The sequence below is a fragment of the Mytilus galloprovincialis genome, chromosome 3, assembly GCF_965363235.1.
Source record: "Mytilus galloprovincialis chromosome 3, xbMytGall1.hap1.1, whole genome shotgun sequence".
Lineage (NCBI taxonomy): Eukaryota > Metazoa > Mollusca > Bivalvia > Mytilida > Mytilidae > Mytilus > Mytilus galloprovincialis.
The window spans coordinates 67,341,570-67,368,914 of NC_134840.1; the positions used below are offsets into that span (position 1 = coordinate 67,341,570).

Here is a 27,345-nt window from a genome sequence, read left to right on the forward strand (position 1 = left end):
TGATTTGTAGACACTTAGAAGTGGATCTTAACCAAAGCCAATAATGCATAAAGCAAAGATCAAGGTCAACTTTTAATGTTGACATTTGTTATAAACCTATTGAATCTACTGACAACAGATCATTTTCATTGGCAGATCCAGGGGGGGGGGGGGTTCCGGAACCCCCCTTTTTTTTGGTCGATCAATGCATTTGAATGGGAACATATAGTTGGAACCCCCGTTTTTTTAAATGGCTGGATCCGCCACTGATTTTGATGATTTACAGTTGCTTCATTTTTAATCTTAATGCAAAACTTAACAGGGATAAACAATATATATGTACCTGAGAAGCACAGATGTTAATACATGTACTAGAAGTGTATACTAAACATCAATAATGTAGATAATTCACATATTCTGAAATATTTGAGCCAGAAAACTAAGAAGATGCTGGAACTATTACAACTTTGACTCCCCTCTTAGGAAAATTCAAAAGGTGGAATGGTTAAGCTAGAGAAAAATTCAAAAGGTTAAATGGTTAAGCTAGTGAATGGCTTTTAATACTAATTTAAGATAAGAATAAAATGTGTATTTCAAATACATACATATCAGTAGAAAGACTTTAATTTCTTTATTATATAATATGTTCTGTAAACAAAATATATATTAGTTATACCAGTATTGCCTCTTTCCAATCTGAAATCACTGTCAATTGTTCCATCATCATTGTGAAAATGATCAAATATATTTTTACAAATATAACAGTTTCATTGCACATTATGAACACATATTTTCAATATTGCAAATATATGAAAATAAACTCATACAGTTGTATTTTATACGGATTGTCATGAATACATCATGTTTCTGTCTTTGCTAGTTCTAAAGTCTGTACTATACTGATCATCTTCTTCACTTGGCTAATGGCTTTAAGTGTGTCATCTTTAATATCTGAAACTGAAATTCAAAAATAATTCATAAAGATAAACAACATGTTTATCCTTTAAATAAACAAATTTAATTCTTTACAAGAGTTTAAATTTATATAACTTCACCATATTTTCCAAAACATATTTTCCTTATTCCTAATGATTATCTCCCTTAGATGAAATTGTCTACCATGAAAATAAACATGGTCTACTTAGTTTAATAAGAAAATGACAATGGAGTTGTGAAAGTATAGGTCTAGCTCATGAAAATAGGCTAGGCCACAATTAAAAATATTTTGGTTTGCCCAAACCCTACCCAAAGGTTGAGACAGTGGGTAGGTAGGTAGGCATTTTCTTTTTTTTTTCAAAAAGAGAAATTGAAGTATAGGGTGTTTATTAGTCTTCATGCCTATCTGATTAAAAAAAAACTTCTTCAAATCAGGACAATAAAATAATTTGAGTAGGCAGCTTTTTTCTGGGTAGGTAGCGTTTGGGCAAACAAATCTATTCTTTTTTATGGCCTTAACAATCAGTAGTAGATCAGTGCAAAGGATTTCGATAAGGTTACAATTTCAATTGTTTTTCCCAGATTAAGGTTGCAATTTCAATTGTTTTTCCCAGATGCTACAATAATACCAACTGAAGAAAGTTTATTTTCTTAACAGAGCTTTTCCATAAATAAAAAAACCAAATCATTACATTATAACATTTCAATATCCCTGTTTCTTTTTTTTATGCATTTTTTGGTGTTTTTTCTTCCTTTACTGAACAATTCTGCAGTTTAAAATAAATGTATTATTTCAGCTTTTGGTATATGGAAGAGTCCATATATGATCCAAACAACCACCAGTCAGGATAAGTCGTACACCTAATTTGAAATAGCATGTTATTTTTGTTTCAATGGCTGTGCCTATTTTACTCAATGATTTCTCATAACCTAAGGGTAAATAACTCCTTGAAATCACTTGTACATTTGTGGCATCATTTTCATATTTTTTTAAATCTTCTAAGAACCCCAGATATTTCATGAATGCTTACAGGTATGAATGAAATTGACTTTAACAAACCCATTACTGACTTTATCTCCCTAAAAAGAGGCCCAACCACTTATAAATAAATTGTATTTGTAATACTAATGGCTGTTATGGAGTCTGCACAACAACCAAATTAATAAATAAACAAGAATGTGTCCTCAGTACACGAATGCCCCACTCGCACTATCATTTTCTATGTTCAGTGGACCGTGAAATTGGGGTAAAATCTCTAATTTGGCATTAAAATTAGAAAGATCATATCATAGGGAACATGTGTACCAAGTTTGAAGTCGATTGGACTTCAACTTCATCAAAAACTACCTCGACCAAAAACTTTAACCTGAAGCGGGACAGGCGGACGGACGAACGGACGGACGAACGAACAGACGGACGGACGGACGCACAGACCAGAAAACATAATGCCCCTCTACTATCGTAGGTGGGGCATAAAAAACCGAAGATGCTGTGTGATTGTCAATGAGACAACTCTTTACAAGAGACTGAATCCCCCCCAATTATTGGTCACTGTAAGGTATTCAACAATGATCAAAATTCAAACCCCATAAAAACGCCCCGATATTACAAATATAAAACAATTCATATACTGTAAATTCGTTATTTTTCGTTGGATACCAATTTCCCTGATTTTGTGGGTAGAGGTGAACCACAAATTCAAATGTTCAACGAATAACATATTTCCTATAGGCTCTGTATACAGAGATTGACAAAACCACAAAATCAAATATCCACAAAAATGCAATTTATCAGCATTCCATGAAAAATTAATACCCACGAAAATAAAAGAATCCACAGTACTCCATAATAAAACTTACTTCCACATTGGCTTGTCATATCTTCTATCGTTTCTAGTTGTTTGAATGATTTATCAAAGATAGACTGTACTTGATCCATCTCTGACAGGTCTTGTCGAAGTATACCATTTGCATATCTTATCTGAAATTATATTGGAATCAATTTTCAATATATAGTTCATTCATATCCTGTGTAAATCATACAAAAGTGGCATACAGAGGAATCAATAGCATTTTTATCATATACATGTATCTTACACTTTCGGCGTATGAATATTGGGAGATTTTGGGCAATTAGATATAAGAAAATTTGGTATGAGTGCTAATGAGACAACTGTCCATCGAAGTCACAATTGTAAAAGAAAACCATTATTGGTCAAAGTACAGCCTTTAACACAGAACCTTGGTTCACATGGAGCAAGCTATAAGTCTCAATGAGACAGCATCCAAATTTCAGACACAAAAATTTTTTTTTTTTAATCTAAATATTCTTAACACATTTATTGAGATTTTTTAAAAATATGGAACCTTATCTTGCTTTAAAATAGTTAAATTCAGTATATTTATTGGTCAATAATGAGAATATAATACTGTCTTGTCTTATCAAAATTATAAAGTGAAGAATCTATAAAAGAGTCAGTTGTGAAACCCTAAGCACTCAAATTTTTTTCTGCATTATCAGATGATACATACAGTGAGTAATTTGTCCTCAAGTTGTTTAATTTCAAGATCAATCTTTTTCTCATCTTCTTCAGTATACTGGTTGCCTGCTTGGGCTTGATCCTCTGGTAATACAACATGGTCAGGAATTTTAAAAACATTTGTCATTAAATATTGCTGAAAAATAATTTGCAACATCTGAGTATAATTTCAAATCAATTTCTACTTAGGTAAAAGTTTTCTACAAATGTTACCAGTGCATGATATTACATGTATCTGCTATTACAGGGTGTAATCATTTTGAATGATGTATCTGTGAGCCAATCAGATGTTTGGAAATTGTGTCATATATAATTCAACATGTTACACTTATTCTAAAGGAAACATGACCAAGCTGCTACATGTAAGTGTCTGACTTATGTGATTATGCATAATCCTTTTTTAGCATTATAAAAAATATATTTTTGTCTCCATCTATTGTCAAATATGAATAAGTATTAACATAGTACGGAACTAGGGGCAGATATAGTCATTTTCAAAAAGGGGGGTTTCAAACCAGAATAAAATCTAGAGGCCCAAAGGAGCCTGTGTCACTCACCTGATATTTTTGATTAAAATTGATGCATGAAATAATGCAACCATTATACTTTTGCTTTAGTTTCAGAGATATCAGCCAAAATCTGCATTCTACCCTCATGTTCTATTTATATCCATGTCAGCCAGGCCACCCTTAAAAAATTGTTTGTTTGGCATTGCCGACCCACACTATCAGCAGGTGGGTAGGTAGGTAGGGATTTTTTTTTTTTTTTACATTTAAAAGCTTTATACATGTAAATCATGAAGTATCTAGATCAATGTTGTATAAAGCATTGCAGCATTGTTGTGTGTACATGCTGGTGGTTTATTTGAAAGGGGTCAACAGTCAATGTCACATTCTACATCATATGGATAATTTCATGTAAGACAGTAAGTTTTATTGGCAGAGTTAACCAAAGTACACAGAAAAAAAACACAGAACTGAGGCAGGAAACGGACAAATTAACCATATAAAATGTATGACGTGAAAATTGAAGTTTTATTGTGGGACTGCCCATTGAACAGAGGCCTGATGTACATGTCACATCTTGAAGTTGTGGTCACAGTTTGGTAAAATTACTATAAGTTAAATGGCTCAACCACTACGGCTCCTTGTACAAATGGACAAAGATTTAAAACTTTGATTGTTTGCTTTGGTTTTATAAACATCACTTTCTACACCATATGAATAATTTCATGGCAGTCAGTTTTAGTGGTGTACTAAACCGTAGTACTTGAAGGAAAACGCCAACCTGCGGGAGGAAACTGACTAACCTTATCACATATGACATGAAAATCAAACCTTAATTTTGCAACTGCCCAACTAGGGCTCAAACCAATACCTAGAGGCTAGTAATCATACATGCAAGATGTGACGAACTACCATACAAACACGCCTACTGCCCCTGATAAGTTTTGAGGATAAAGGACCTGTACCAAATTAGGATAGCAAAATATTAAAAATTTGGAAGGTTGACACAAATAGACATGGTGATAATACAAGTGCAAGGGTTTTCAGGGCTAAGTTTAAAACGTATGATAAATTCAAAATGGAAATATGCTGCAGGACAGACAATTTTTGCAGATAAATAAATTATGGGTTGTAATGCCTGTTTGATTAACAGAAATCTGGACATGCATTACATGAATACAGATAAATTAATGAGCCCTTAGAATTGTGGAAAAGGAGGGGATTTTATTCATCACTAGTACACTAGATACATTTATAAATATGTTTCTGTCAGTATCTTTTATGTTTTAAGAATTATCTTATTCATGTTAAGAAGAAAGGCAAGAAAAGGGGGAAGTACTTCAATTGACAGAAGATGCTAGTCTTTAAAATATGTATATTTTGTACCAGGCTAGCATCTACTGGTACAAAACTACTATAAACCTGTAAATCTGGGACCATTTTGGTCTTTAAGCTTTGGTGCTTACAGCCATAATTATCTTGAATGCATCATTGTGGTTCTGACTATAGTAGATACTTTGTTCTCTGGTTCAAGGGAAAATTTGTCAATAATAAATTTCAAATATTTAATAAGTTCAACAAATGTAAGAGCCACGCATATTTTTTCTGTGATGTCCCGGAGAAAAACTTCTATCTCAAGCGACAAAGTTAAGCAGAAATCATCTGTTTCTGCTTTACAAAAGATAGAATTTAAGTCCTCTTCAAGGTCTCTCAGAACGTTTCTTTCAAAGAATAGCTGAAAATTTGATTTTTTATAAAATCCATCTCCATTAACCAATGCATTGCAGCATAGGGAGATGCTTTCCCCTGCCGGCCTCTTTGACATTACTTTTGGCAGACTTTTTCTATTCCATGTCATTTAAATGTTTGCTCCCAATACAGTGTAAGGCAAACGCTTTTAAGATCGTGATTTGAAATAAGTAAAGTCAGGAACAAACTCGGCGGATACGATCAAATTCCGGCACAATTTCGATTTTTTTTAAATCAAAAAAAAATAATTTCTGAAACGCAAATAAAATTATTTGGGCGGCAAGTTTTTCAGTGGGTCGGGCGGCAATGCCAAACAAATGAAATTTTATTTTAGGCCCCATGTTGGTTGGCGGGCAGGGTCATTGGACACATTTTTAAAACTCAATACAGCCTCATGATGATTGTGGTCTTTGTCTCAGTAGATTCAGAGAAGATGTTTGTAACAAATGACCTTTTTTGGTCATTTGATTTATTTATTGATCTTACTTTGCTGAACATTATTGCTGTTAACAGTTTTTCTCTATCTATAATAATATGTTTCCTTAAAATTATCAATTCAGGGGCAGCAATCCAACAGGTTGTCCGATTTGTCTGAAAATTTAAGGCTAAATAGATCTTGACCTAATAAACAATTTTACTATGTCAGATTTGCTCTAAATGGTTTGGTTTCAGAGATATAAGCCAAAATCTACATTTTACACCTGTGTTTTATTTTTAGCAATGGTGGACATCTTGGTTGGTTGGACAGGTCATCAGACACATTTTTTAAACAAAATACCCCTATGATGATTGTGGTCAAGTTTGGTTAAATTTGGCCTAGTAGTTTCAGAGGAGAAGATTTTTGTAAAAAGGGAACTGACAATGGACGAGGGACTACGTACGTCAAGTGATGGGAAAAGCTCATTTTTCCCTTTGGACCATGTGAGTTAAAAAAGGGGTCCAACCTGAACATTCTGGATAAAACTACATTGTAACATGATCTTACCTCCAAAATATCGAAAGATCTATTTAGCTTTCTTAAGATGTATTTCATCATGTTTTCTTCTCCTTCTTGCAGTTGGGAAGATGTCATTCCATTTGGATACTATAAAAGAATGAAGAGTAACCTGCCATGTTCAAATTTCATCAAACAAACATCATTTTATCCTATGAACAACATTGGACAAAATAAATGTAATCATTTCCTATAAAACATTGTTTCCTCTGTCTGATAGTGTATACATGAACAGATGCACAGATTAAACATTAACATTCCCTGTTCAAAAATAATAACAGTAAATATCAGAAACAAAAGTTCGCCCAAATTTGATATCTAGTGGTGTCAGACCATAAAACTATACTGGAAACATTTCATTGTTTAACAATAGTTTTTTAAAGTCATATGAAACCTCAAATTAAAAAATTCGTAAGGGTTCCACGGAACCCAGTGTCTCGCCTACTTTTGCTGTTAATCGCAGACTCAACAAAAATGAGGAAAAACATCAATAAAAATTTCCCTCTTGATACTGTCTTTTGATTGAAAGAAGCTTCCAAGTTTGGTAAAAAATCCAGGATAGTTTATGAATCTAATAAATGTTTTATAAACTTTAACTGCAGACTGTATGTAATGTTAACTGGAAGAAAAACTAAGTCCATTTATAAGTAAAATACGGAAAAAGTGATTTTTTTTTTTTACAAAATGTACTTCTGAATAATATCTTATGATCAGAAACAAGCTTTTGTCTAAGTTTGGTAGAAATCCAGGATAGTTTAAGAACATTATAAAAATTTTAAAAACTTAAACCACAGAGTGAATGTTTTGTTTCTGGCAAAAAAACTAAGTCCATTTATAAGTAAAATACGGAAAAGTGGAAATTTATTTTTACAAAATTTTCTTCTTGATACTATCTTATGATCATAAACAAGCTTCTGTCCAAGTTTGGTACAAATCAAGGATAGTTTATGAAAGTTTTTAAAATTTTAAAAACTTTAACCACAGAGTGAATGTAATGTTTCCTCGCAGAAAAACTAAGTCCATTTATAAGTAAAATATGGAAAAAATGGAATTTTATTTTCACAAAATTTACTTCTGGATACTTTCTTACGATCATAAACAAGCTTCTGTCCAAGTTTGGTAGAAATTCAGTATAGTTTAAGAAAGTTATTAAAATTTCAAAAACTTTAACCACAGAGTGAATATTTGTGGACGCCGCCGCCGACGACGGAATGTAGGATCACTTAGTCTCGCTTTTTCGACTAAAGTCGAAGGCTCGACAAAAAACTAGAGGCTCTAAAGAGCCTGTGTCGCTCACCTGTATTTACTGATGGTTTGGAAATCATGTAAAATAAGGTTAGAATCATTATTTATAGTGTAAGATATCATTAGAAACTATAAAAATTCGTAAGGGTTCCAAGGAACCCAGTGTCTCGCCTACTTTTGCTGTTTAAATCGCAGACTCAACAAAAATGAGGATAAAAATCAATAAAAATTTCCCTCTCGATACTGTCTTTTGATTGAAAGAAGCTTCCAAGTTTGGTAAAAAAATCCAGGATAGTTTATGAATCTAAAAAATGTTTTATAAACTTTAACTGCAGACTGTATGTAATGTTAACTGGAAGAAAAACTAAGTCCATTTATAAGTAAAATACGGAAAAAGTGAATTTTTTTTTTACAAAATTTACTTCTGAATAATATCTTATGATCAGAAACAAGCTTTTGTCAAAGTTTGTTAGAAATCCAGGATAGTTTAAGAACATTATAAAAATTTTGAAAACTTAAACCACAGAGTGAATGTTTTGTTTCTGGCAAAAAAACTAAGTCCATTTATAGGTAAAATACGAAAAAGTGGAAATTTATTTTTACAAAATTTTCGTCTTGAAACTATCTTATGATGCATGATCATAAACAAGCTTCTGTCCAAGTTTGGTACAAATCAAGGATAGTTTATGAAAGTTATTAAAATTTTAAAAACTTTAACCACAGAGTGAATGTAATTTTTCCTCGCAGAAAAACTAAGTCCATTTATAAGTAAAATACGGAAAAGTGGAAATTTATTTTTACAAAATTTTCTTCTTGATACTATCTTATGATCATAAACAAGCTTCTGCCCAAGTTTGGTAGAAATTCAGTATAGTTTAAGAAAGTTATTAAAATTTTAAAAACTTTAACCACAGAGTGAATATTTGTGGACGCTGCTGCCGACGACGACGGAATGTAGGATCGCTTAGTCTCGCTTTTTCGACTAAAGTCGAAGGCTCGACAATAATAGCAAAAAACTGCAAAATTTCCATAAAATAACTAACTCAGGAGCAGCAACCCAAAAACTGGTTGTCGGATTTGTCTGAAAATTTCAGGGCAGATATATCTAAATCTGATAAACATTTTTGCCACCAGTCAGATTTGCTCTAAATGCTTCAGTTTCAGAGATATAAACCAAAAACTGCATTTTACCTTATGTACTATTTTTAGCCATGTCTGCCATCTTGGTTCGTGGGCAGGGTCATCAGACACATTTTTTAAACTAGATACTCTTATGATGATTGTGAACAAGTTTGGTTACATTTTGTCTTTTAGAGTAGTTTCAGGAGAAGATTTTTGTAAAAGATTACAAAAATTTGTTAAAAATTGACTATAAAGGGCAATAACTTCTGAAGGGGTCAATTGACCATTTTGATCATGTTGACTTATTTGACTTATGATGAATGTGGACAAATTTGGTTAAATTTTCCTTAGTAGTTTCAGAGGAGAAGATTTTTGTAAGATTACAAAAATTTGTTAAAAATTGACTATAAAGGGCAATAACTCCTGAAGGGGTCAATTGACCATTTTGATCATGTTGACTTATTTGACTAATGATGATTGTGGACAAATTTGGTTAATTTTCCTTAGTAGTTTCAGAGGAGAAGATTTTTGTAAGATTACAAAAATTTGTTAAAAATTGACTATAAAGGGCAATAACTCCTGAAGGGGTCAATTGACCATTTTGATCATGTTGACTTATTTGACTAATGATGATTGTGGACAAATTTGGTTAAATTTTCCTTAGTAGTTTCAGAGGAGAAGATTTTTGTAAGATTACAAAAATTTGTTAAAAATTGACTATAAAGGGCAATAACTCCTGAAGGGGTCAATTGACCATTTTGATCATGTTGACTTATTTGACTAATGATGATTGTGGACAAATTTGGTTAAATTTTCCTTAGTAGTTTCAGAGGAGAAGATTTTTGTAAGATTACAAAAATTTGTTAAAAATTGACTACAAAGGGCAATAACTCCTGAAGGGGTCAATTGACCATTTTGATCATCTTGACTTATTTGTAAATCTTACTTTGCTGAACATTATTGCTGTTCATAGTTTACCTCTATCTATAATAATATTCAAGATAATAACCAAAAACAGCAAAATTTCCTTAAAATTAGCAATTTAGGGGTAGCAACCCAACAACGGGTTCTCTGATTCATCTGAAAATTTCAGAGCAGATAGATCTTGACTGATAAACAATTTCATCCTGTCAGATTTGCTCTAAATGGTTTGGTTTCAGAGATATAAGCCAAAATCTACATTTTACCCCTATGTTCTATTTTTAGCCATTGCGGCCATCTTGGTTGGTTGGCGGGGTCACTGGACACATTTTTTAAACTAGATACCCCAATGATGATTGTGGCCAAGTTTGGTTTAAATTAGCTCAGTAGTTTCAGAGGAGAAGATTTTTGTAAAAGTTAACGACGCCGGACGCAAAGTGATGAGAAAAGCTCACTAAAAAGGATGCATGTGTTTTTTTTATAACAAAATGGATATAGTTCTCATTGTAAAACTTATTTACATATACTTAAATCTGGAGAAAACTCTTTAATTTGTCAACATTAAGAAGAAGTTTACTTATTTTTTAATTGTTTGCTTCCAGGAAGCAAATTGCCGACATATTTTCTGTATGCAAAGTGACCGTGGGGTGATCCTTCTCGTAAAAATCCTTAGATCGCAATACGCATGGATCTGTCACAGAAATAATCTTTTATCAGATTGTATATGTTAAACACATTCTCAATATCCATGCTTCTTTGTTGATTGTTTACTGTAATGTGACAAGCGGTAAACTTCGGCTTCAAAACACGACAAGTAATGAGCTGCCATATTTTCACATCATAACAGACAGAGAAAAAAAAAATTATGATTATATGATATGCTTGCGTAAAATATGATAAATTCTTGCACAGAAGACTAAGTTTACTCTACATGTATATACATGCATTGGTTAAAGAATTGGATAAACATTATTTTTCACCAGTAACTCTTTTCATGACTTTAAATAGATTTCTTCCACAAAAAAGTTGTCTGATAAAATATTTCGTATTACCTGAGATTTTATATATTCTGCTAGGGCAGCCAGACTTTCTCTGATGTACTCTGCTAATGCATTATACACTGTAATTTTCAAAGTAATATATATATATACAATCACATTATAATAATCAAATCAGTATATATTTAAAACACTTAAACATTAAACAGAGTTAAAAGTTCAAAGATATTTTTCTTACTGGCATCATAAAATCATTTTTAAAACCAAGGTAAACAATGCCAACGATTCAGTTTATTTTGTTAGGTCAAGACAGCTTTTACCGGTACTAGTGAACTGCTGATTCCTCCAGAGAACCTGAGTTCACCATTTTTGGGGGTGAGGCTTATTTTGTCCAATCTTTAGTTTTCTGTGTATTGTAAAGTTGATTGTTGACTTTTTCTTTTGGCCAAGGTATTTTTCTGTCTTTCTTCAAATTTAGTATGTTTCTTTTTTTTTGTATAATCGATCTCCTTCATTTAAAACGTTCTTTTAGTTTTATATCTCTACATGTATCTTTATCTTTCAGTGCTTCAAAATCAAACATAGGATTAATTTATATCATTTACCTCCATTCATGAAAGATTTTGGAGTAAATCCAAAATACTGTGTTTCATATTCTTCTAGGGGATCCTCATCAGATTCGTCTCGATCACATTCACTCACACTTCTCAGTACAGATCCTTCAGAAAACACACTGTCACTCACAGATGCCATTGTTTTATGTGCTGAAAAATGAAATATTGTAAAGAACCATTCAAATAAACTATTCTTATAATTAGAGTGGATGTATGTAAAACATTTTTTTTTAAATTAACTAGATGAAATACAGCTGTACATGTACATGTACAACAATGTATGTACCAGTCTTAGATTTTCAAAAATCATCCACATCTCACTTTGAGGATGACTTACAAAATGTACAATGAGAATCTTGTACATGAATACATGAATGTATAAGTATGAAATATATATGTAGAGGTATAATTGTAATTGTACATACTTTTTTTTGTCCTGTTCTAATTTTTTATTCAAATGACTTGTATTTTGAGGTTCTTTATGGTATACATTGTTGTGGCCTGATGTCCCACTGGGGATGATGAGGATAAGTAAGTAAATGGTATACATATTCATTGGCAGATCAAGAAATTTTCATAAGTGGGGGCCCACTGACTGCCTAAGAGGGGCCCCGCTGCAGTCATGCTTCAGTGATTCCCTATATAATCAACTAATCCCCCCTAAATCTGCCTCTGATATTTTCTAAAAGTGTACAAAAACCATTTCTTTCAAATTCAAGTTGGAACAAATTGTTATATTATCTTTACCTTTAATTTTGTTGACTTCTGTTGAAACAAATTTGGTTCCAGGATTTTCATCTGGAGTATTTTGCTGATGATTTGTAGATATACTAGCACTTACACGGTCACACGACTTAGAAACATTTTCAGGTGATTTAAAAGTGAATTTATCACAGTCAGATTTTTCATGCATATCAATATTTTTAATTTTTTCTATTGTTTCTTTCACTAATAATTCATCTTTTGTAGCAATATTAGAATTTCCGTGAGCATCTTCCAAAAATGAGGGAGAAGTCACTGTTATTGCAGGTATTCTCTCTTCTTGGTTCTCTTCGCATATACTTCTCCGTTTTCTTGTTTCTTTGTCGTCTTGGCATGACAAACTTCTCTTTCTGTTTCTTTCCTCAGACATAGTGACAAAATCTTTAAAAAAAATCAATCATCATTATGTATTAATATATTATGGTAATGATGGTAGCTTTCATTATCATGATTATGTTTTTCTTATCTTTCTCTCCAAAAGATTTTAACTGGTCAGAGAATTGAATATGGATTTTCGTCAACTTTCTTTTAGAAAATTTTCTAGCAAAAAGCTAAACAAACATTGATTGTCCTTGGAAAGAACTTTTGGGACCCATGCTGGCCCTTGGAGAAAATGTTAAGTATTGTTCCTATAAACTGTATTGCATATTTATGTGTGGTTTTTAAACTGACATGCACAATTCATTTCACTAGCGTAATGAAAATAATTCTTCAAAATGGTGCCATGCTCTGCATTGCAAATTCACCTTAGACCCACCATGCATCAAAAATTTTCTATGGAAAACACTGCACCACCTTTTTTTCTGGAAAACAAAAAAGATCATGGCCAAAAAAATCCAGGTGATATCAAAATGTCCCTACCCTGCTGGAAAATAATCTTATAATCAATATAAATAGGAAATATTCACTAATCAATTTCTCAGAGTTCATTGAACAGTTGATCGCTTTAAAATAGGGTTATTTTGGCGCTTACTTTTAAAATGTGAGCCAAATAATAAGTTCTTAGCATTTACTCCACTGTTACTGTCCCCTCCCCCCTCCCCCTGGACCAAATATAATATTCCATATATTGTCACCAATCAAAATCTATCTGACTAATAAGATAAACTTAGCACTAGCTGCTTATATTTAATTAATGATGATCAAATGTTTTTAATGTCAATGAAATTCATTTCAATTTAAACTGAAAACAAAAAAAGACTTAGAACTCGTCATAGATACATGTACCATGATTAAAATTTTGTATGCAAGATGTGCCTTTTTTACTATAAAAGACTATTCAGTATTCAGTGAAGCTTGAATGAATAATAAAGCTTATAAGCTAAATAAAGTACAAGTTGCAGAGCATTCAGCATGTTCAGGAATCCGAACTCCAAATGCTAAATGTTTTGCCAAATACACAGTATATTGAATGATGATGTGTTCAAGACATAAATAGATAACCTTTGACGAAACCTATATATTACATTTTGAAATTTGAGGTAAAAGCATGCAACAAATCATGACAAAAACAAACACTTTTAGACATTCTACCTGGGCTATATATCAAATTTTTAGGATAAACGTTTCAAGTTGGAGATTTTTCTTGCTTTAATAGAATATTTTTTGTCATAACAACATTTTTCCTTTCCTGACCATTGTTAAAAAAGAAGAGGAGACGAAAACTGCAAGTACAAAAATGTATGCTTCAAAAATATGCTACATAAAATTGTTAATACTTCATTTATGTGACATCTGACAGATGCCATTTAACCACATCATTTTGTCATACAACACCTTTATTAATTAATTAGTTCATTGTTGCATACATTGTCATTATGCAAAAGCCATTTCTGAAATCATATAAAAAAGATGATGTGGTATGATTGCCAATGAGACAACTGTCCACAAGAGACCAAATTGACACAGAAATTAACAACTATAGGTCACCGTACGGCCTTCAACAATGAGCAAAGCCCATACTGCATAGTCATCTATAAAAGGCCCTTTTATATATATATGACAATAAAAAACAATTCAAACAAGATAACTAACGCCCTTTTGATTTAAAATGTCATTCACCGGAAAAGATCGTCAATTTATGTTCTGTAAGTAGGTAATCTTGATTCCTGTATGACTGAGGGAGGGTGACCAACTTATTAGATTTTAATTTCCACAAAATTTTTCTCAACATGTGTTAGAAATGAAAGTGTATTCATTTTTGTCACATGGTGATGGAAGTCAAATGACAGATTCGTCTGAAAACCGTATCCCGGACCTTGCCTACAATAGCCTGTTGAATAGGCTACATGTATCAGCTGATTATTGATTTTTGGGAAACTTCGATGGAAATAGTTTTTGTTTTCAATTTCCATCGAAGTTTCCCAAAAATGTTTATAACAATGGGACATTTATACATTCATATATTTCACTTCTTCTGGGAAATGAGTAGTAAACCTTTTATTTATTTTGACCTACCAAACTGTAGTGTTTGTTCTGTCCTTTCAAAGTAGAGTTCAAAATTTGGCGCTTCATCTGCATAATCTCTAAATGTAAACAAAGTTTTGTGAATACAACACTATCTTGTCATATCATATAATACTAGTTTTCTTATCTTTATTTTAATATCTAACAATATTGAACGTACACAAAATTCTAAATCTTTTTCTTTGTGGAATCTAATTTTGATGATATTATCTTTTCATCATAGTCAGTTGTGCGATTTCTTTTATCTAGAATCCTTCGCTCTTAGAAAGTGTTGCGGTTTCGTTTGGTTATGCAATCATTGATGTGGAACATGTGCTGACAGACGATCATACTGTGGTTAAACAGGAATAATAAGTGACCATGGATGAAACATTGAAACATTATAATCCAAACCCGACCCTCACCACCAATCCAATATCGAAATTGTTCTTTTGGTAAGCATTTTTGTAATGATTGATTATGTACTAACACTTTTAATAGCTGGATTTCATATGCGATAATTATGTAAAGATAAATTTAGTGTCAAAATTTAGGACTAAATACAAAGATGCCAACAGTAATTATATATTGATTATAGATTTCAGCAAACAAAGGAAGCAGATTGATTTTATCAGTTTTAATCCAATGACAAAAGGTCATTTTTTACCTTTTAAATGAGCAAAATGAAAGGAACTTTTTCTCGTTTGAATTGTAAAACATTTTTCATTTTGTGGCCTTTTAAAGCTGACTATGCTGTATGTGCTTTTCTCATTGTTGAAGGCCGTGTGGTGACCTATAGTTGTTAATTTCTGTGTCATTTGGTCTCTTGTGGAAGTTGTCTCATTGGCAATCATACCACATCTTCTTTTTTTTTTTTTTTAATTGCTTTGAACAACTGGCATGGTTGGGATTACATGTATCTGCCAAATTTTTTATCATATCCAATGGGATATAATTTTACTATGTCAAAAAGTTTTATTGGATTAAAGAGAAAAATATTTAAATGAGCAAATGATAACATCATGAACATACAGGCCTAAAAGGCAACAAATTTTGGTTAGCAACTTTTCTAAATACTGGATTGTTTAATTTTAAAATGAGATTTTAATCACTCATACATGTATGATCAACATCAAGAAAGATGCTGATTTTCAGAGGACTTACCAATTTTAAGGTGCTTCTATTGACCTAAACAAATGCACTTTTGAATTTTAAAATAAAGAAAAGAAATAGATTTTTTGCACTGACATGACTTATTGTCTTTGGCTATAATATGCATGTAGGTTGTTATGATCATCTTGGTAAACAGGTACAGAAAATGTAGGGGAAAATCCTGATATGGATATTGTTCCCATGAATTGGTATTATGTGATCGAAAATAATTATTTTGAGTTACAAAGAGTTGCATCACATTACAGATCTCAATTACAGATACAATTTCTATGTATTATCAAAGTTTATGAAAATCTAGGTTGCTGTTTACACTTTATCACTTTGATATGTTTATAAATATTTGTGTAGTACAAAATGTATGTATACATGTAGATCAACTCAATTAATAATCCAAAAAGTCAATAATGAATTATTATTTATATTGTTGAAATTTAGGTGTATTACCACCATTGATTTTCCCCTTAGTATAACTACATGTATAAGTCTTTTTTAAATTTGCACTTTTCAAAAAATTGTGAAAAATTCATTTTTAGCTCACCTGGCCCAAAGCTTAAGGGCCAAGTGAGCTTTTCACGTCACTTGTTGTCCGTCGTCGTTAACTTATACAAAAATCTTCTCCTCTGAAACTACTGGGCCAAATTTAACCAAACTTGGCCACAATCATCACTAGGGTATCTAGTTTAAAACTGTGTCCGGTGACCCGGCCAACCAACCAAGATGGCCGCCATGGCTAAAAATAGAACATAGGGGTATAATGTAGATTTTGGCTTATAACTCTGAAACCAAAGCATCTAGAGCAAATCTGACTGTAAATTGTTTATCAGGTCAAGATCTATCTGCCGTGAAATTTTCAGATGAATAGGACAACTGGTTGTTGGGTTGCTGCCCCTGAATTGGTCATTTTAAGGAAATTTTGCCATTTTTATACGACCGCAAAAGGAAGTATGGGATTGATTTTGGGAGTTGAGATCCCAACAGTTTAGGAATTAGGGGCCAAAAAGGGGCCCAAATAAGCATTTTTCTTGGTTTTCGCACCATAACTTTAGTATAAGTAAATAGAAATCTATGAAATTTAAACACAAGGTTAATTACCATAAAAGAAAGGTTGGAATTGATTTTGGGAGTTTTGGTCCAATCAGTTTAGGAATAAGGGGCCCAAAGGGTCCAAAACTAAACTTTGTTTGATTTCATCAAAAATTGAATAATTGGGGTTCTTTGATATGCCAAATCTAACTGTGTATGTAGATTCTTAATTTTTGGTCCCATTTTCAAATTGGTCTAGATCTACATTAAGGTCCAAAGGGTCCACAATTAAACTTAGTTTGATTTTAACAAAAAATGAAGAATCCTTGGGGTTCTTTGATATGCTGAATCTAAAAATGTACTTAGATTTTTTATTATTGACCCAGTTTTCAAGTTGGTCCAAATCGGGGTCCAAAATTAAACTTTGTTTGATTTCATCAAAAATTGAATAATTGGGGTTCTTTGATATGCCAAATCTAACTGTGTATGTAGATTCTTAATTTTTGGTCCCGTTTTCAAATTGGTCTTCATTAAAGTCCAAAGGGTCCAAAATTAAACTAAGTTTGATTTTAACAAAAATTGAATTCTTGGGCTTCTTTGATATGCTGAATCTGAACAAGTACTTTGATTTTTTATTATGGGCCAAGTTTTCAAGTTGGTCCAAATCAGGATCCAAAATTATTGTATAGCAATATAATATTTCCCACAGAAAATAACCAAAAGTTAGCGTGCAATAAATTCTAATATTAAAATTGAGAATGGAAATGGGGAATGTGCCAAAGAGACAACAACCCGACCATAGAAAAAAACAACAGCAGAAGGTCACCAACAGGTTTTCAATGTAGCGAGAAATTCCCGCACCCGGAGGCGTCCTTCAACTGGCCCCTAAACAAATATATACTAGTTCAGTGATAATGAACGCCATACTTATTTCCAAATTGTACACAAGAAACTAAAATTAAAATAATACAAGACTAACAAAGGCCAGAGGCTCCTGACTTGGGACATGCGCAACAATGCGGCGGGGTACACTAGTGCAATAAATCTTCAAAATTCATGACGTCATTAACGACAAAATCTTAGTTTAAACCAATTTTTACTTTTAAATATTATATTGCTATACAATAAAAGGGTTATTGCATGAATATTGGGGAATATTGTCCCTCGTAGAACATATATTGCACTCACAAGCTCCTGCAATATAACATTCTACTCGGAACAATATTCCCCAATATTCATGCAATAACCCTATATTATTATATTAAGTATTGTGCAATAGCAAGACATTTTCAATTGCACAGTATTCAGCAATATCAAGAACTCTTCAATTGCACAGTATTGACCATTCATTTGCACTTTTTACCTATGAAAGTCTACCTGTAATCTGAACCAAATTTACCATAAAGTCAAACCTTGAAGATGTTCACACAACTTTTTTTTGTACAGACCACACAATCAGATCATCATGATTATCAGAAACATCTTATTCAGGTAAACCATAGACTAAATGATAGATGAAAACATAATTTTTAGGGATGGCACTTTCAAAATTTGCCTTAAATTCTTCAAGCAGATTTTATACTATTCATGGATATGAAAGTAGAAACTTATACTCCTCTTGTTATTATTCTACAATGCCTCGAAAAGTCAAAGGAACTATAAAAAATTTATATTAACTTTTTCACTATTCGTGAAGACAAGACTTTTTTAATATTTTGAACACCTGCTGTTCATGTTGACTTTTGATAAAAGAGTCGTGATAGTTTAATAATGAATGAATACACTTTTTGATTATTTTTTTACTTCAAACATTTATAATGTTAAGGATTTTAAAAGTACAATGCTTAAATTGTTTACATGTATTTTTTTTTTATTTCAAAAAATTTATTAGAAGTACAAATGTACATTGTTCTTAATTTTATCCTGATAAAAGGATTCAAATAATTGTAGAACGGCATACCCAAATAGAAATATATACAAATGTATGCAACTAATCAGGCATGCACAATTCTGCAAGTTTATTTGTGCCCATGAACACCATTAGCAAAATAATGCATAAATCCTATTACATGAATGATTAATTGAAGTAAAATGATTTATATTCAAGTTCACAGTTTGTCAACAACTTGCATGATTATATGCATCAATTAAAAATAAAATAAACTGCTCATTACCACTTGTATAATTTCCAGGGGAAAGTGTGCATGATGCACATGTACAGAGCATATGAAAAATGTAAATCAATGCATGTCCAATTCAACACACAATTACAAACTAGGTGTATTCTAGTTTAAATGAAAATGTAGCACTAAAAACTATTTTTACTTATTATGAAATAATTATACAGTGTTATAAGTTCAATGCATGATACTTGACATAATTATACATGTTATACATGTATGTGTGATGTTAATTGTGGAACAAAAGTGAAGGATGAATTATTGCTGCTGCATTATTTAGATTCACCTTTTCCCCATTGTGGAACTATGTAGCTTAGTTATGTGTTCCTCATACTCTGTAACATGTTTTCTATGCAGCTATTTTAAAACAAAGTATCGGTACATAGACTGTGCAATGTAGCAAACCGCTGAAAATACATGGTATGGTAAAGGGTTAAGGATTGCATAGTGCATGCACCACAGAAAAGCAAGCACATGATTAACTATCAACATTTAGACTGCCAAAGTAAGAAAGCAAGTCATTATAAGCAGATCTATAAAATGTTTAAAATGAATTCAGCATTAAAAGAATTATGGTATCTTTGGCTAGAACATAAAGTTAAAAGAAATTACACAAAAATATGGTAAGAGCCATAGATCAATGTCTAGGTTGTGTAAGGTGACCAATCATTATAACTCATCGACTTTTAAACCTTTAAGATTTAAGAATGTAATGACATGTACATTATAATTTGTACCTACCAAAGGTAGAAAATCTTAATTAAGAGAACAGAAATCAAGAATATTTTATTTAGAATTAGGCCTTGTAGAGTATAAAGATCAAAAAAATTTTTTTTTTTACTTTCATGACTTATTATTAAATGATTAATACCAGTTACCTATTGTTTTATTTATTCAAAAATGCCTGTCATACATGTAATTTGTTTGTTGGCAGCCTTGAATACAAAATTTCAAATGATTGCTAATCTTAAAATTCCAGTGACCATAGATGGTAGTCAGTCAAAACATTGTTTGTTTCTACACAATCTAGAGTGTCCAGACACATTAGATAATTCTATCAATGTAACATTGACCAGATCTGTGTTGTCAAGGTCATTCTTGTTGGTTTTAGTGATTCTGACCATTTTAGATATTATAATTTATAGCCAATTGTAACAATCAAATTTCAGTTGTAACATTTAGTAAATTACCATCCTTGACCTTTGATATATATTTTGAGTTATATATGCTACATTGTAGTTGTTTGTTTCACAATAATCTTATTATTAATTTACATCATTAAACGGAAATATAAATGGATTTGTAGATTTGGTGCTTTTTAATTTTGCCATTTGCACACACAATTATTTGTACTAAGTACTCATAAAGTTTGAAAATAAAATGTTTTGGTCATTATTGAAGCTGCAACTTAATTATGTATGTTTAGACTATAAAGCTATGATATCTCGGTTATACATGTCAGGAGAATATCTTCAGGTGTCATACCACCAATTAAAAGTCCCTATCTGTTCAACCAAATTTTACAATTTTCACAGCTTTCTAAATATTTTACCTTAAGTTTAACATCACAGAAACCAGGTATATCCTGAATCGTACATGTATCAGTTTCCTACATGTAGTAGGTGGTTTTCTATGCGTTAATAACACCAACAATGAGATCTAAGGTTCTGATGCTTTATTGTACCAGTATATAAATAACAAGTCTGAAATAGCAATACAACATATATAAATAACAAGCTATTTCATATAACATAAATATATATACTTTATGAATATCACAGGTTATATAGTACAGGAATATTATTAATAATACATTTAACTGTTATTAACTAAGTAGCAAGTAAAATGTATTGCAAGTAGAAAGTGTTCAATGTTTACATTCTATAAAATTCACATCGGGTGTCACGTGTACTTTTACAAATGCTTGACCTTTGACTATACACTACATTGGAATGTGATACGTAATTTACGTGTATCTGTGTATTTGTATTTAATACTGGTTTACCTTACAAACGGTATATAATAAATGTTACATCTACATTTATTAATAATGACTTCATTAAAATATATAATACGTATAATAATTAACTACATAATATCATACAACAATCATAAAGTTGCAAATATAATAATCATAAAGACTTATGATGTCAATATTATCGATTCGTTAAAAGCTCCAAACTAACGGGAGATAACTCATGTTTACAATACAATATAAACAAAGCTTAACTATAAATAACTATACTCTTACCACTTGTGGAGTGAGTTGTACTGATAAGGTTAACGGCACATCATATAAACATCACAATCATGTGTTCTACATAATTACATTACATGGAGTCCTGAAACCAAAATACGAACATAAATACTCGGACTCTAATTATAAAAATATACAATGTAACAAATATTCTTTACTCATTCATATTTGTACTTGATAAAAACTATTTACTACAAAACTTATAACTTTATATAAATGGAAACACTTTTCCGTCTTTCACTTAATAAGCCGTCCTTTATAAAATATAGACTATTCCTGACAATAATCAAATAGTAATGTACGCAAATTAACAATACAATTCTACCGTGGCAAATAAACCGTAGATTATAAAATCATATACTTCTAGCTTAATAAAATACTATCATGTACATCTCGTGTACTTGTGTTACATACATGCGATACGAGGAGAACGTTACAAGACAAATAGAAACTTTACTAAAATATCATTTACGTGAAAAATATAAATAATGTTAATAAAGAAGTAACTTACAGTATTCTATAATAATGTTGTCCAAAATATACAATGCCAATTTTCAACAGATGTTTAAAATCAAATAAAAAAGAAAAGGTCTTCCGAATAGAGGTACCACTAAAAATAACCCCTGGTTTTCTGGACATCTTAAATTAGTATACTATGGAGTGCATTAAAAAATCCTCAATTTTGAATGCAAACTCATAAACAAGTAAATTTTAGCTCAAATGGTCTTAATATATTTCTCTTTCACCAAAAGTTTCATTTCTGCCAATTTGCTGGTTAGTTTAAGTAAACAATGACATCAAATGCACTATTTTTTGTCCGAGTAGGCCTTCTTTCACATACGTTCTAAATTTGAGGGAGTGATTGGTGGTGTGACACCTATAGATAATTTACACTAGGAATATATATTTGTAAAAGAGGGCTGAATTTTTGAATCCAGTGGGAAAATCAAAAATAAATTGACAACACTATGTAACTGTCCCAAAATTGAATAGTTGTTTTTTTTTTTTAGCCCAAAAGGCCTTACAAAGACACATCCATAAATTTGACCCCAGAAAAGCGTTTGAACTTAAAGGTTTATTAGACTGTAACTCAGACACTTTATAGGTACAAAAGAATCAAATTATGGATAAATATATTTTCAACTTTATCTAAAATTGAAGAAAAACAAATACAGAAATTTTATTTGGAAAGGGACGTGTATGAATTTCATGTCACCTTACTGACACCTTTTTTGTCAGATCCTTTTTAAATGTGGATGAGTTGCTTGCTAAAGATATTTTTTCAAAAAATACAATTAATAGTAGACATATTGATATATAGGTTAAGAAAGTGATTAAATTATTTTACTTGTTGTTTTTTTGGTACTCATGTGAACTTTCAAAGAAATGAATTGGATGCATTCAAACTTAATCAAGATAGATCAAGTAGATAATTTGGCATAAAGACATGATACCTTGACCCTCTTATGAGACATGCATCATTTCAATGATGCTAGCTCATGGTTGCATAATATTTTAAAATCATAATCAGTATTTCTTTTTTTATAAGAAGAATCAACAAGAAGCCAGTGCAAATAGATTCAAATTTATTAGTAATTTAGAGTGTTGAGAATGTTGAAGTCTGATAAAAATTGAGAGAGAGAAAAAAAATTTCAGAAACAACAACTCTCAGATTGCCGATTCTGACATTGTGAATTATTTCTGTATGACAGGTGTTTGACAGTTTCCAGTAAAACATAAGTGAATTCTTTTGACAGGTCTTGGCAATTGAAATATATGTTTATAGCTCTTTAAAAATGTGATGCTTTTAAAAAATATCGTTTAATGATAAAGGAATCTTCTTCTTGTCCCATACTGCTGTGTTTTGACTGACTTTATTGTGTAATGTCCATTGTGGAAGATTCCGCTTTGGCTTTTATTCAAGTATTTTGTAGATTAATTTTAATCATCAAGACTTTTCTGGGTGAAATAAACTTTAATTCATGACACACTCAGTAATGTCTGATATAAATCATAAATCAGTAATGAGTAAGAGCGGCTAGCCTAATTGTTTACTATTTACTTGTATTGTAGATGTATTAACTTTACAATTAAGAATTTTATGGCCTATAAAAGTGGAATGAGGTTGTCAAATTTGTTTATTAAAGTCTGTTGCAGAGTGGAGATATAGTGAACCTCAATTCTGTCATCAGCCTTGCAACATGTTTAGGCTCAAGAGTCTGTGGTTAAAAAAGTTTTTTAAAGGCATTACTAACTTTGACAGTAAATAGACTTTTTTTTATGAGACTGTCAGGTTAAAAAAAAATCAGATCACAATAACTTACTTTGTTAAACCTGGAATTTATTAAACTAAGTTATGAGCATTAGACAAGAGATTTAACCATGATTTTGTTGGGGTTCATCTTGCTCAGTTTTTAGTTTTCCATATGTTGTGTTATATATACTGTTTAATATTAGTTATTTGTCTTTAATTTTTTGATTTGTCCTTTTTTATGCCAAGGCTTTGTCAGTTTATATTCCACCTATGATTTTGAATGTCTTTTGGTATCTTTCATCTTGATCAGCTCTCAGTTATGGTACAAATTTTTATTTGCAGGAAACAAATTTACATACAGCCTTGGAATATATTTTTAGATATCAATAACTTTGTTAAACCTTCATAGAATGTTTTGAAACTAGGGATAGAAATAGAATCTGAAGAAATAAAAGACTTGAGTTCAAATTTTTTTCTATTTTTTTTGCTGATATGAATAGAGTTAATTTTTTGCAAACAACATTACAATTTAACACTGGCAGCAACAATTGAAGGCAAGACACAGGGTTTCAATCAACCTTTTTACAAATTTTTCAAATTCAGTAAACATATTTTTTTCTCAAGAAATTCCTAGTATCAGTGCACTACTCAAAGAGAAATTTAAAAAAAAACAATCAACAAGTATGAAGTTTCAATTATTTATATTTTCAGTTGTGTTATGCTGTGTGCATGTAATCAATACTTATACTCTAAGCAGAATTGTTTATGAGGGATCTTTAACTTTGATGACATGATGCAAGTGCAGGTTAATTTACGACCCTCATTCATGTTATGCCCTAATTTTCATTAAGTGTTCTTAATTGTTTGACCATTCTCGTTGTCCTACTCTACCCACTTTCCATGCAGGAAAACAATATTGTAGTCAAATTGTACAGTCAGCCAGTTGAACCATTTAATTTGCCCTGTTTGTTTGTATTGTAAAAAAAGTTTTCAGCCTGGGAAATTTTGCATTGGCTAGGCCAGCCAAGGTCATTAAACACCTCCATCATCATTGGATGGGTTTTGATAATTAGCTTCAACATCTAGAATTTAAATTCTACCTCATTCTATGTCTGTATAGGACAACACAAACTACCAAAACCTACATTAAAAAACGAAGTGAGTCTAAAGTGAGATGGACACATATGTCAAGTCCCAAAATTTAACCCTCTCACTAAAATCCTTAACTTTATAAAAGAATAAAATATCTTTAAAATGTACAGTTAAATGAGGCATTTGCTCTAAAGATAAGCCAAAATTGCCAATTCAATTACTTTTGGTGCAACATTGGACCTTTAAGATTCACATCCTTACAGTCAGAGCGTTGACCTACATAGGACAAGGTGTAATAGCCCTGCTACAAATGTTTTACACTAAGGTTAATGTAATCTCAATTGGTGAACTCCATTCTAAAGTATATGAGGATAATACATTTACATGATTGGTCAGAATTTGCTAATTCCAAATCTAATTCACTGCTGGTGGTCTACATTTTCACCTTTAGCTAAAAAAAAGAAAAAGCTGTTGATAAAAAACTAGGTTATCAGATGATTTTGGATCATGTTTCTACAGTGTTGCCAATCTATTAGTTCGATTATTTTCACCATTAATTAGCTATCTAATGTGTGAAGTAATACTGTAATTTACTGGTGTTTAAACTGTCTCTTAAAAAATAATCAAACACTGCCCAAGTAACTGATACTAAAATGCTGATAAGAATAATTCAATAATCTTTGATGTTCTCTAAAACAATATATTTTGGCATTTACTGTTCCTTACTGATTCAAGTAAGCTACTGTTATTATTCAATCGATCTATTTTTTTCGACTCCTGGGATATATTTAAGAATCTGTGTATCAATTTCAATGTCAGTTAAACATGTCAAAAGAAGGAAATATTTAATATGGATAACTTTTGAATTCTGGAGATTTGAAGAAAATGTTTGATGAAAACTTAACCAATTAAAAGGGTTAGATAGGTCATAATGATATACCAATATAAGTAACATGAACCCTCTTTAGTTTGGTTACTTTTTATCATCCTTTTTTGTCTTTATTCCAGAATTCAAAACTATTCCAGATTAAAATAATTCCTTGTTTTAATAATATTATTGAATGTTAGGTTCCATATACATTCAACAATGGGGTACATAAGATTCATTAGTATTTGTGGATTTCATAGATTAACCAGCAAAGAGCACGTTTTCTTCTTTTTTTGGGGCAAAACCATGAATTTAAATTAAATATCCATGAAGATTACTGGTACCCTCAATTCGAGAAAATATGTATCTTAACATTTAAACAACCAAAAATCATTTCACAGTACATGTATAAAGATTTTACATTTTGATCAGTGGAATAACAAAAGGCATATATATTGACATTATATTCTCTGTAACCATGGTAAACATCCATAGCTTTTTAAATATGTTAGTGAAATTTATCCACTTCAATTCACTCTTATAGCCCAAGTGGAAATATTCCAATTCTAAAATATGATAACGGAGAAAATAAAAGACAGAGGCATATATTCAAACAAGAAACATTTTCAATAAGATGGGACAACCCAATTTAGATTAATCAACATGTAACTACATATACTTTTTTAATAGCAAATTTAACATTTTTTGCATAAATCTGAATGTTATTATAGATATAGCTTTATAAAATTTATGAAGATTATAAAGGGGGCATAAATGCAAATCCAGTAAACACATATTTTCTAGACCTAGAGCGATTTGGACTTAATTAAGTTCAATGACAAATTATATAAACTTGCCATTGCTGAAGACTGGATGTTTATGAAGTATATAATATATATAGGTTAAAAAAATCAGAGACAAGTGCTTGTGTCAAAATGCCAGATCTAATTAATGCTATAACAAAAGTTTTGGAAAATCACTACTGAAATAAAGAGTGCACAATTTTATTATTGCGAACTTCGTTGTATGATACTGTCGCTTTTTTGTATTACTAATTAAGTGGCAGTAATTCTGAATTTACTGTACTTTTATTAAAGTGCAATCCAAATTAGTTCTAAAAAGCACTTTTCTTTGCAGTATTGGTGTTATACAACAACATCAACAACAAACATTATTATTTGTTAAAAACGTCACAAAGGATCACAAAGAGCAGAATAGTTGCAGACACATAATGCAAAAAAGTGCAAAAACAGTAATGCAATGCTAAATGATTCCTGTTAGCTAAAATGAAAGCAAATTCTCGGTACTTAATATACTGCTTTAATATGCTAGAGACATCATCATGTATTCTTTTAACCACAAAATGGATATACATGTAATTGTTTACATTTAAGAGAATTTTGAAGAAAAAAATCTGTTTAATTTGTTTGTCTGACATAAAAGTATTTTAATGGATATTGGAGAAGTGCTTAAAGTCAGAAGTGATAACAGGAACAGATAATTCTTTTATTTCGAAATTATGAATTTGGATTGTAGATGCACTTACAGATCAGTTGTAATAGGAAATTTTTAGTACACAAATCCTTGTTTTATCAAAAGTACTATTCAGTGTATAAAATGACTGTGTTTTTTCTGTTTGTTTCACATGCTATGAAAGTTGCAGAATGTGAAACTTTGGAACGCTAAG

General features: G+C 31.2%; 2 protein-coding genes across 9 annotated transcripts in view; one reads left to right on the forward strand and one right to left on the reverse strand.

Annotated features, from left to right (window-relative positions):
• Positions 1–591: 591 nt before the first annotated feature.
• Positions 592–14,923, reverse strand: LOC143068700 (protein MIS12 homolog). The gene is made up of 8 exons (XM_076242955.1): positions 14,824–14,923; positions 12,352–12,747; positions 11,596–11,754; positions 11,045–11,112; positions 6,696–6,794; positions 3,448–3,591; positions 2,776–2,896; positions 592–936 (listed from the first exon to the last, which is right to left on the reverse strand). The coding sequence occupies exons 2-8, from the start codon at positions 12,734–12,736 to the stop codon at positions 839–841; spliced, it is 1,074 nt and encodes a 357-aa protein (XP_076099070.1). The 5' UTR covers positions 12,737–12,747; positions 14,824–14,923; the 3' UTR covers positions 592–838.
• Positions 14,924–15,065: 142 nt separating this feature from the next.
• The window catches only part of LOC143068696 (ATP-binding cassette sub-family C member 4-like), a 135,362-nt gene continuing 123,082 nt past the window's right edge, over positions 15,066–27,345 (forward strand). For all 8 annotated transcript variants that reach the window (XM_076242940.1, XM_076242942.1, XM_076242945.1 and 5 more), the window contains exon 1: positions 15,066–15,266. In XM_076242940.1, coding sequence (XP_076099055.1) covers positions 15,193–15,266 — 74 coding nt within the window. In that variant the 5' untranslated portion in view covers positions 15,066–15,192. The remainder of the gene's footprint in view (positions 15,267–27,345) is intronic.